Source organism: Phaseolus vulgaris, chromosome 3, assembly GCF_051622355.1.
Source record: "Phaseolus vulgaris cultivar YP4 chromosome 3, ASM5162235v1, whole genome shotgun sequence".
Classification (NCBI taxonomy): domain Eukaryota; kingdom Viridiplantae; phylum Streptophyta; class Magnoliopsida; order Fabales; family Fabaceae; genus Phaseolus; species Phaseolus vulgaris.
The window spans coordinates 20,751,411-20,762,571 of record NC_143500.1 but is presented as its reverse complement, the minus strand read 5'-3'; the positions used below and the strand labels follow the sequence as shown (position 1 = coordinate 20,762,571).

The window sequence follows — 11,161 nt, the reverse complement described above, 5'->3', positions numbered from 1 at the left end:
AATGGTACCAAATGAAATGACATGCAATAAATGGAAACACGTAAAAAGGACACTAAAACGTGTTATGAGATGTTTTAAGAGAAGGACACCATAGGAATGGCCTCAATTCATGACAAGGACTTCACCCCATAAATCCACCTCTGACTGCACCAGGGTTGAAGAATATGTTGAACCTAATCTCGAGAGCTTACAAGGTGAGTTTTAAAATTGGTTCATTGTTAAAAAACCATCATTGTCGAGAACTCAAACTTTTTTGAAACATCGATTTAACGTATAACATGATCATTGAGAATTGGAACTAAAGATAATATAATACAGACATACAATACAACCCGAATCAAAATATCTTTTGAACTACACAGGATGTGTAAAACAAACATTTAGATGTGGTAGTAACCTTATTGTTGTGTATCCTCTTATACCTTGATAACAACATATTCAACCGGATGGCAAATCACTGCTGCAATTTCCCCTATTCATATCAGATCATACTTCCTGGGACAATAAATTAAAATAGTTTGAAATTAAAAACTGCTGCCCAAATAAATGAAGGGATACTTAAAATTAGTATGATATAAAAGCTTCAATAATAATCTTTTGTTTGGAGTACTTACTAATATTTTTTGAAATTGAACTTTTAATAAATTATAAAATTTTATTTTAAGTTCCTAAATAAATATTTATTAATCCTTCCAATACTTTTAAATTTTCTTTTAATTGTTCAACTTATCTTTATCATTACAACCAATGTGTCATGTCAGTATAAGTAACAAGATGCTTGATGTATCGCTACAACCTAATGAACATGTGAATGGTAAAATTGATGGACATAACAGAAGAGACTTGTATCAAAATGTTTAATCTATTATGTATCCAAATTGAAACAAAAAAAAATAGGTAATCCACAAAAATCGGTCATATAGAAAACATGGAATTTATTTAAGCCTAATATATTAACACATTAAAAAATGCGGTGTTGCTGAGTTTTATGGAGCTATACATGCTATAGAGGAAGCTCAAAAGATGTGGTTGAAATGTGATTTTACTTTGGTTTGTGTTGCGTTTAATACTAGAACAAATGTTCATTGGATGCTTCGGAACCGACGGAATATTTGTCTTAATTACCGTGGGAAAATCAAGTTTAGGGTTTCTCATATTTTTCGTGAAGGAAATGTATATATTGATAAGTTGGCTAATTTAGGATTTATTCATAGAGAATCTTTTTGTACTGTCCCGTCCCCGGGCGTTGACCAAAGTCAAAGTCAAAGTCAAAGTCAAACGTATGGTGGGACCCATCTAGGGAACCCAAGGAGGAAAGTCAACAGGTTGACCACAGCAGCCCTAACAGTACCAGAGGAGGATCAAGCGCATGAAATGTCAATCCATGGAGAGGTGCACACCATCTCTGGTGGCTTTTCTGGAGGAGGACCCACTGCCTCTCAGCACAAGAGGTATGTGAGGGTAGTGAACTTAGTTGCTGAGGAGGGATTGGACGATCAGTGGGAGTCAAACCTTGTGTTCACAAGGGCTGACCTACGAGATGTTGTCCCACATGACAATAACATCCGGTATCTAGTCGTGAATCTAATTCAGCCTACAACATCTTGTTGGGAAGACCAGCGCTGAATAGGCTAAGGGCAGTGGCTTCCACACGCCACATGAAGATGAAGTTGCCAAATCTTAGTGGCAGGGTCATTGTGATCAAATCTGATCAAGAGGAGGCCCGAAAATGCTATGAAAATAGCTTAAAGGCGAAGAGAGGCGTGTTCATGGTGCTTGAACGATCGCCCGTTTCGGATACGTCAATGGAGGTAGAACCCTTGGAAGGGGCGATGCCCGCGGAGTCGACGCCTGTAGAGGCCTCACACGCGGAGGCGACGCCCAAGGAAGATACAACCTTAGAAAAAGCACACAGGGGGCCTCGCCCATGAAAGAAAAGTCAGAGGAGGCAACGCCCGAAGCACCCAATAGGGCGACACCTATAAGTGAAAGCAACATAAGCGAGTCTCGTGCGGAGGGCACGCGAGACAGGCGACCCCAACCAGTAGACAATGTGGTGGAAAGGCAGATAGGTGGTAAGGCGTTCAAGTTGGGACGTTTGTTGAGCCAGGAAGAACAAGACGAAGTGGCAGCAGTGATCTCACGCCACTTGGATGCATTCGCGTGGACCGCCGCAGACATGACAGGCATCGACCCAGATTTTTTGTGCCACCACCTCACCATGGACGCCAAGGTTCGCCCTGTACGACAGAGGAGGAGGAAGTTCAACGAAGAGAGGCATCTCGTCGTGAAGGAAGAAACGCAGAAATTGCTGAATGCTTGGCACATCAGGGAGATACAATACCCTGAGTGGCTGGCCAACGTCGTCCTGGTGAAGAAGGCGAATGGAAAGTGGAGAATGTGCGTCGATTTCACGGACTTAAATAAGGCGTGCCCTAAAGATTCGTACCCCTTACCTAGCATCGACGCATTGGTGGATAGCACCTCAGGGTGCAAGATGTTGAGCTTCTTAGACGCGTTCTCAGGGTACAGTCAGATTGCATCCAAGGGATGAGAGCAAAACGACGTTCATGACGGAAACATGCAACTACTGTTACAAGGTGATGCCATTTGGGCTGAAGAACGCAGGCGCCACCTACTAGAGACTAATGGAAAAGGTCCTTGCACCCATGCTGGGAAGGAACGTACACGCCTATGTTGATGACATGGTGGTGACCTCTCAGGAAATAAGGTGACACTCAGCTGACCTGGAGGAGTTGTTCGCCACAATAGCCAAGTACCGCCTCAAGTTAAACCCGGAGAAGTGCGTTTTTGGCGTCGAGGCGGGAAAGTTCTTGGGATTTATGCTCACTGAGAGGGGAATAGAGGCGAACCCTGATAAGTGCGCAACCATCATTGCCATGAGGAGCCCAACCTCAGTGAAAGAAGTACAGCAGCTTACGGGGCGGATGGCAACTTTGTCAAGGTTCGTGTCTGCTGGAGGTGAGAAGGGTCACCCCTACTTTCAGTGCCTCAAAAGAAATAGCTGTTTTGCGTGGACAGATGAGTGCGAAGCAGCATTCCTCAAGCTAAAGGAGTACTTGGCGACGCCACCAGTGTTTTGCAAGCCACGAGCAGGCGTCCCCCTTCGATTGTACTTTGCAGTAACAGAGTGGGCAATCAGCTCTGTGCTGGTCCAAGAGCAAGACCAAGTGCAGAGGCCCATCTACTTTGTAAGCAAGGCATTACAAGGCCTAGAGTCGAGGTACCAGTTGTTGGAGAAGGCGGCGTTGGTAGTAGTGTTCTCGGCCAGGAGGCTCCGCCACTATTTTCACAGTTTCACAGTGGTGGTGATGACGAACCTCCCCATTCAGAAAGTACTTCAGAAGCCAGATGTAGCTAGAAGGATGGTTCGCTGGGCGGTGGAGCTGTTAGAGTTTGATATCCAGTACGAACCCAGGGGATCCATCAAAGGACAAGTCTACGCAGATTTCGTCGTAGAGCTCTCACCAAGAGGAGGCCCTCAAGAGGTGGAGTTAGGATCACAATGGATGCTCTCAATGGATGGATCCTCCAACCAACAGGGAAGTGGTGCTGGAATAATCTTGGAGGGGCCTAATGCGGTGTTGATCGAGCAAACCTTACGTTTCTCTTTTAAAGCAAGCAATAACCAAGCTGAGTACGAGGCGCTGATTGCTGGAATGCTCTTGGCAAAGGAAATGGACGCTTAGAGTCTCTTGGCGAAGAGTGATTCCCAGTTGGTCACAGGGCAAGTATCAGGGGAGTACCAAGCAAAGGATCCACAGATGGTTGCATATCTAAAGTATGTCCAGGTGCTGAAGGGAGCTTTCGCTACGTTTGAGCTGGTGCATGTCCCTAGAGAACAAAATGTCAGAGCTGACCTACTCGCCAAGCTGGCCAGCTCAGGCAAAGGGGGAAGGCAGAGGACAGTCATCCAAGAGACGCTCAAAACGCCACGAAAGTTTGTGGCAGACAACAGGGTGGACGTTTTTCACATTAGCGCAACAAGAGGAAAGCTAAGGAGCCATCGCTCTTTGATTCAAGATACGGCGAGGACACCCCGCATCAGCACCTACGCGGCCTCGCCCGAAGGAGAGAAGTGTGTGCAAGTATGTGCCTTGGAGGAAGGCGACACGTGGATGACGCCTTATAGGCGATACATTGCAGATGGGATTCTCCCAGCAGAGCCTGAAAAAGGAAAGAGGATAAAGAAGAACTCTACAAGGTACACTCTCGTTGATGGAGTTCTATTCAGGCATGGGTTCACGCATCCAATTCTGACATGTGTGAGTGGCGACGAATGTACGAGGATCATGTCAAAGCTTCACGAGGGGATTTGCAGAAGCCACGTGGGGGGAAGATCATTAGCTTCCAAGGTGATTCGCGCAGGTTTTTATTGGCCTTCGGTGAGGGAGGATTGTGTAAGATACGCCCAGCGATGCAAGCAATGCCAGACGCCCAGGGAGGAAAGTCAACAGGTTGACCGCTTAAGGCGTCGCCAGGTGTAGGCGTCGCCAGGTTAAGGCATCGACGGTGTCACCCCCGATACCCACGGGTAGGAAAGACCGTGGAGGGGACGACACCACGAGAGGCCTCAGTACCTCAGAACAGTAATAAAGAGAAGAGAAAGGTGGTTTCAAGGCCATATTCCCAGTACCAGTGAGGAGTAACCTGACTCGTGAAGTACCCACGCCACCTCTAGGAGACCCCTGGGACAGATACAACCCATGAGAGGGCCACGCCAGGGGCGAACCATGTGTGTGGTACGAGAGGAAGGTAGATACACTCCCAGGGCGAGTAACTAGAGGCTGGGGCGCATGAGTTGGCACCCAGAAAGTCACCCCTTGCGCCAGATGCACTTCGAGGAAGGAGGACTTACACGATGGAATATCCCTAAGTTGGGTTACGGCGCTGTAAGGCCCTCCATGTAGAATAGCGGTCAAGTCAGAAGAACACATGGCAGTAAGCGTTGAAACATCAAGGTATATAAGTTTCCCTGAAAGTTTGCTAAGGTACGTTTTATTCAGTTTACGTTTCAAACGCTTTAAATGCTTTAAACGTTTTAAACGCATTGAACGTTTTTAAACACCTTAAATGCGCTTTAAGGCACTTTAAATGCACTTTAAGACGCTTTGAAAGCTTTAGACGTTTAAAAGAGGCTTTAGACGTTTGAGACAGGGAGCTAGACTCAGTTTTACACACGCACACTCTAGTTGCTTGCTCGCGAACCCACTGTACGCACAGGCAATTAGAGAGAAATTAGTTATTCAGTCATTCAACTACCTTCAGAGCATCCATTCACGGTGCTCCGATACGGAGGTGCGTTCTTTGATGTTTCTCGCCAGCTGACATGATCGTCGGAGTGCAAACGGCCGCGAGGGCGCCCCTTTGTTCACTTCTTTTCAGGTACTCACAGCAGCTAAGGGTGGGAATTTGGAACGAAGACAAAGGGTCCTTGATACGCGAGTTTTAGCTACGCACGAAGCATAATCTGGTCAACCGGCGGGAACACTTTTCATTAGTATAATAGGTTTTTATCTAGTCTATTCTTAAAATTCTTTATGAATAGGTATAATCTACCTATGTATCGATTTTGTTATCATATGGGTTTTGGTCTAGTCCTCCCATATTTTTGTATTTTCTTTCTTTTTTCTCTTTTTAAGTAATACTTTTTTTCATGTGATGACAGATGATTGTTGTTGTTTGAGATGTCCGCCTAGTTGAGATTTCAGGTTACATAGTGATACCTAACATGAAAGCTTTTATAAAAAAAAATGGAAGTTATAAAAAAAAAATTAATGTTCTTTAGAGATTGATTACCAGTCCCAAATTATTGGTTCAACTAGTGTACTGCATCTGGCTGGTTCTCTGGTAGAGCCTCCTGGAATGCAGGGATCTCATTATATGTCTCATGCAATCTTGACAGAATAGGGAACTCATTCTGCTAGGACGATGAAGAGGAAATAAGTTGTCAAGATAAATATTTAACAAACAATCAACAATTTTGCAAACTACAGAAAAAACAAAAAATCTAAATTTATAATAGATATCATGTCAATATGATGAGACCATAGATGAAGAAGGAAACAATTCAAAGAGAATATGAGAACTTGGAAGGAGGAGAATCACCTCAAGAAGTCACTACTAGGAACATGACCAAAGAAAAAGAAGAAAAAGACATAGAAGAGAAGTACAAGGGAAGAATGACTAGAAGAATAATGAAGGAACTTGAAGAAATTACAAAGTATATATAACTTGATTTGTAATTTTTAGAAAAATGATGGAAAAATATTTTAGAAGTTTCTAGAAAGTTGTAAAGATTTAGATAAACTTTTAGAAGTTTCTAAATTATTCTAAGGTAGAATGAAGTGGAAAGATGCATGAACTCACCAAATCACATCATTAATGAGGAAGTTACAAAAGTTCATGAATTTAACCACATTATTGAGAAAATTATGCAAATTCATGAACTTAACCACATCATTAATGAAGAGGTTGTAACTTCCTCCTTACATCATCGTGCATGTTCAGTAATGCACTGGTTTGCTTTCGCTCTTTAACACTTTTATGAATGGTTTCTACACTTCTAAGTAAAGAGTTTCTCTCATGTACTCCTCATATATTGACTAGTTCTACCCAAATTTGAAGTCCTACAATTAACACATCCTCCTGATGCTTCAAGGACCAGTTTTAGTTTTGTGAAATCAACTGCAAGTATTTTAGCAACTTTATGAACAACCAAGGTGTTGTTAAAGTGAGAAATTCATGTACTTTTGATAAATCCTACTGTCAAACAGATCTGAACTACATGAGACCACAAAATACTACCATTTGGATGTTGAATCTCTTAAATGCTGCATGTAACTGAGGTGCTAAAAATATGTCTGCCTGCAAATGATAATCATCTTGTTAGATTGTAATTTATAAATAACTATGATGTGCAAGCAACATTAAGCTGAAAACTATATTCCAAAAAAATGACATTAACTTCGTGCTTGTTTAATAGCTAATCCTGTTCATTTTCAAAATGTTGTGATGATAGACTTCCACTTTGGAGTTCAATCGCATTGTAATTATGATCCAACATATCAGAGCTACAACTGTCAAAGTGAGTCAAAGCCCTTAGTCAACCTGGCCCACCCCGGGTTCAAGGCAGGTTGGACTAAAAAAACTGCAAATTTTAGTACAAATCAAAATCAAACCCAGCCCACTAAGAACCCGGCTCACCACCATGATAAAAAAAATTAAAAAAAAAGACACCTTAATGCAGCCCAACAACAGCACAATACAATTAAAAAATGGGGTGGGGAAAATATACATGGCCTATTGGTTCCCATTCTCCTCTCCAACTCTCTTCCTTCAGTTCTTTTCTCTCAAAATAAAAAATGTCTCACTACATGGGTGATTTTCTCCATCTAAACAACAGCACAATACAATTAAAAAATGGGGTGGGGAAAATATACATGGCCTATTGGTTCCCATTCTCCTCTCCATCTATTCCCTCAGTTCTTTTCTCTCAAAATAAAAATGTCTCACTTCATGGGTGATTTTCTGCATCTACTCTAGGGTTTTCGATTTTCCACCGCCAACCACCACACCTACCACCTCCAGTCACCCCACACTTCATTGCCTGATGTTGCTGAATTACATTATTCTTCCAACTTATTTCATATCACAGCTAGCAACTCCACACGTCAAATTATTTATTACTTAATCCTTTATTGTTATTAGTTAACATTTCTTTTATTGTAAATGGGGATAAAGAAGATGCTCCAGGATATGAAATTGTTTTGAATTTCTCCATTCAAGACTCTAGCTCTAATGTTATAGAAGGACATCAATGATTTGATGTTGGATAGTAATTTGTATTTTTATGATTTTGAATTGTATTTTGAGTTTAAGATGATTTTGGATTGTATTTGCCTATTTAGAGTTTAAGTTCTAAGAGGAATATGTGGGATTAACTTTTGATATTATTCAGATTTTATTTGGATGTTATTTATATAACTATCATTTAGTGCTTCTGTTTGGTATGCATTTAGAAGTATCATTTGCAGGTGTTATTTATATATATTAAATGATGATTTATTTGTCATGGTTATTCCAGTGATTTGGAACTTGGATCCAGTTTTCATATTAGAAAAAAACTAGATTGAAGAAAAAAAAATAAGAAGCTACAATTTTTTCTTTTTAAAAGTGAGTAAACCCATTTAACCCACCAACCCGTGGTGAGTTGAGCAGGGCTCATTTTTTGAAGCTCACTGATAAGTGAGCTTGGTTGGGTTGGTCTACCAAGTGGCCAACCCATGGTGGCCAGGCCGGGTAACCCATTTTAACAGCTCTAATCAGAGTATTAATGTGAAGATTGAAAGGGCTCATTTTTTGAAGCTCACTGATAAGTGAGCTTGGTTGGGTTGGTCTACCAAGTGGCCAACCCATGGTGGCCAGGCCGGGTAACCCATTTTAACAGCTCTAATCAGAGTATTAATGTGAAGATTGAATTGGGTCATAGTCAAGACACAGGAGTTTATGATACTGCTAGTCAAGATTTTAAGGCTACTATTTGGAAGAAGTTATCTCTTCCATTTATTAATTTTCAAATGACTAAACTCCAATAACTACCAACATACCAGGTAAACTTCGTCCCCAGTTGCATATCTTCCTGTGTGGTCTTTCAATAGCTTTTCAAGTGCTGAAACACAGGTTTTATAAACAGCAATTGATTAAGACAAAACCAAACCAAATTCTGGAAAGGCCTAACATAAACAGGATATATTTTACCAATAAGGGGGGATACCAGTGAATATTCTCTTAAACCATTTACACAATTGAGGGTTTGCACCATTTACATACACTGTGTTTCTATTAGCAGTTAGTTCGCAAACTTAATGAAACTCGTGCAAAAATATAGTTGAAGGTTTTGATAGTAACAAACAGATTCAACTATCAGACAATGCATCTAGTTAAAAATTCCTCCAACACTCAAGAACTACACCAACTTAGGGAAACTTTGAAACTTTGCCCAATTCATAACTCCAATTTAAAAACAAATTGTTTATCAAGAGCTGCAGTGTTTAACTGCTGGAGTCTCAATCACTCTGTTCCCGATTGACTGTCATTTTCAATTTGGTATAGTCAAATTCTGTGTCTGCTGCATATAGAATGAAAAACTTACAAGATTTAAGAAAACACCAATAAGGGTAGTAGGATGCACTGTATAGGAAGAAAATTTTAATTAACGGGGTCATCCCCTTTTTGAGTCGTTTAGATATAAGTTATATAGCACTAGGCTCTTAACTTTCAGACAAATGGGATCTACAGAACTAAATTGAGAAAATAAAACTGTTTCATGAATTATCTGTTATGTTAGTGAGAAATAAGCTAGTATTTCAGAGTAAATTGTTTAACGTCGAACAAATGCTTGACACTTCAGAAACTCTCTTTTTGCTTCTCTTTCCTTTCTTACTATCTATAGCGCAGTGGCAGCAAGTTAATCAAACCTCACCTGTAAAGCCTCTTCTAATTGTACTTTGAGCCCAACGAAGTTTTTCATCAGGGCCAACTTTCTCCCCGATGTAGTTCTGCAAAGATAAAAGTAAAATAACAATAAACATATCATAGACAATCCAGCATCCAGATATGGCTTCTTGGTAAAAATAAATAAATAAAGCAACAATATATTAAAAAAAATAAGCAAATGAAAAAATGAACGCAAAACATACCAGTAAACTCAAGTTATGGAGAGGTTGTATTGTTGAGGAAACAACACTAGCAGCCTGCATATCAAAACATCAGAAGAGAATGCACGCATTAGGTCGTGAAACTCCCAACTTTATCTTTCCTTCAATATTGGAGAAAAAGGGATAAGATTAATTTCATTTTAGAGGAACCCGATGTAAAGTGTACCTGGAAATTGATTGTTCTCTTAGGAATATCATGAGGGAGCAGAGGATTGTGGGGATACTTATCTTCCAAATACTGCATGGATGAGAACAGAAAATACGATAGGCATTTGAAGAGAAACTAACAGGGAAGATGAGACATTAAAGGATTTAGGAAAAGGAAAGAAAAGACAGAAGACCAAAATAATGGCGAGAGAGTCATAAAGAACAGCGTGGCCATCCACTAGAACGGGAACACAACCAACAGGGTTGAGCTGGAGAAACTCTGGAAAAAGAGGAAATGCTTTTCGTTAATCGATGAATAACTTGCAATTAGGGAAAGTGAGGGTTAGAGAACAAACCGGGGCTGGATTGTTCACCCTTCAACAGATTAACGGGCTTGTAGTCGTATTTAAGGCCTGAATCGAACGAAACAAGCAATGGCGGAGTGAGTGAGAGAGAGAGTGGGAGAAAGGAAGCGAGTTGGAGTACCTTTGAGGTTGAGAGCGATTCGGACTCGGAAGGAACAAGAGCTCCTCCAATACGAATAGAGTGTGAGTTTGTTTTTTTCTTCTTTAGCAACACTTGCACTTGCCTGTGATTCAATTACAAACAAGTATAATGATTAATGAGTAGCCATGAATGTAGCAGATGAAGGTATCCAGAGGCATTGCATACCATTGCTGATGCTTCCAACTTCAAACACCAACCCCAGTTGTCTTTTGCTCGTACTTCCAACTTCACTCGTTTAAAACATTTTCAGCCATTTGATTTTATTAATGCTTCAGATTTTGCCACATCTCCTTCCATTTTTTAATAACAATTATAATAAATTCTCAGTGTTTATCAGCTCCAAGGGGTGGCAAAAGACAGCCGATTGTTTCGGTCCAGTAGGTTAACGGGTTTAAAAAAAATTAAATATTTTTTTATTTAGAATTTATTTATTTGATTTTAGTTATTAATATTATATTTTAGAGAATAAAAATGTAAGTGTACCGATCAGGTAATCGGAAGTGATGACGTGGCAGCAAGCGATAATATCGGCGTGTTGAGCGGAATACCTGGCTGACAGAAGGGAAGTACATCGGGAAGCCTGTGTAGTCGCCAATAGTTGGGTTGGCGTTCTCCGATCTCTAGTATGTATAACCGGCGGTCACCAGGTTTGCGTCATAGTCGCCGTATGTGAGTTTTAGGCGATCAAGTGGTTAGAGACCGCCTAAGAGGGGAACATCGCCGAGAGGTCAGGAAGGCTTGCTTAAGGCTTTCAAGGGGTACAAGTA

At 41.0% G+C, this 11,161-nt stretch overlaps 1 protein-coding gene across 4 annotated transcripts; it reads right to left on the bottom strand.

Moving 5' to 3' along the window:
- Nucleotides 1-232: 232 nt before the first annotated feature.
- Nucleotides 233-10,685, bottom strand: LOC137806835 (glutathione S-transferase zeta class). Of its 4 annotated transcripts, none has more exons than XM_068607135.2 (11): nt 10,560-10,685; nt 10,374-10,476; nt 10,244-10,300; nt 10,082-10,167; nt 9,907-9,978; nt 9,723-9,776; nt 9,506-9,581; nt 8,631-8,692; nt 6,829-6,888; nt 5,821-5,944; nt 233-495 (listed from the first exon to the last, which is right to left on the bottom strand). In XM_068607135.2, the coding sequence occupies exons 1-10, from the start codon at nt 10,560-10,562 to the stop codon at nt 5,843-5,845; spliced, it is 675 nt and encodes a 224-aa protein (XP_068463236.1). In that variant the 5' UTR covers nt 10,563-10,685; the 3' UTR covers nt 233-495; nt 5,821-5,842. The 4 variants fall into 4 exon arrangements, with proteins under 4 accessions (XP_068463236.1, XP_068463237.1, XP_090156464.1 ...); XM_068607136.2 differs by having other exon boundaries at nt 5,821-5,941; XM_090300338.1 differs by lacking the exon at nt 5,821-5,944.
- Nucleotides 10,686-11,161: the final 476 nt, after the last annotated feature.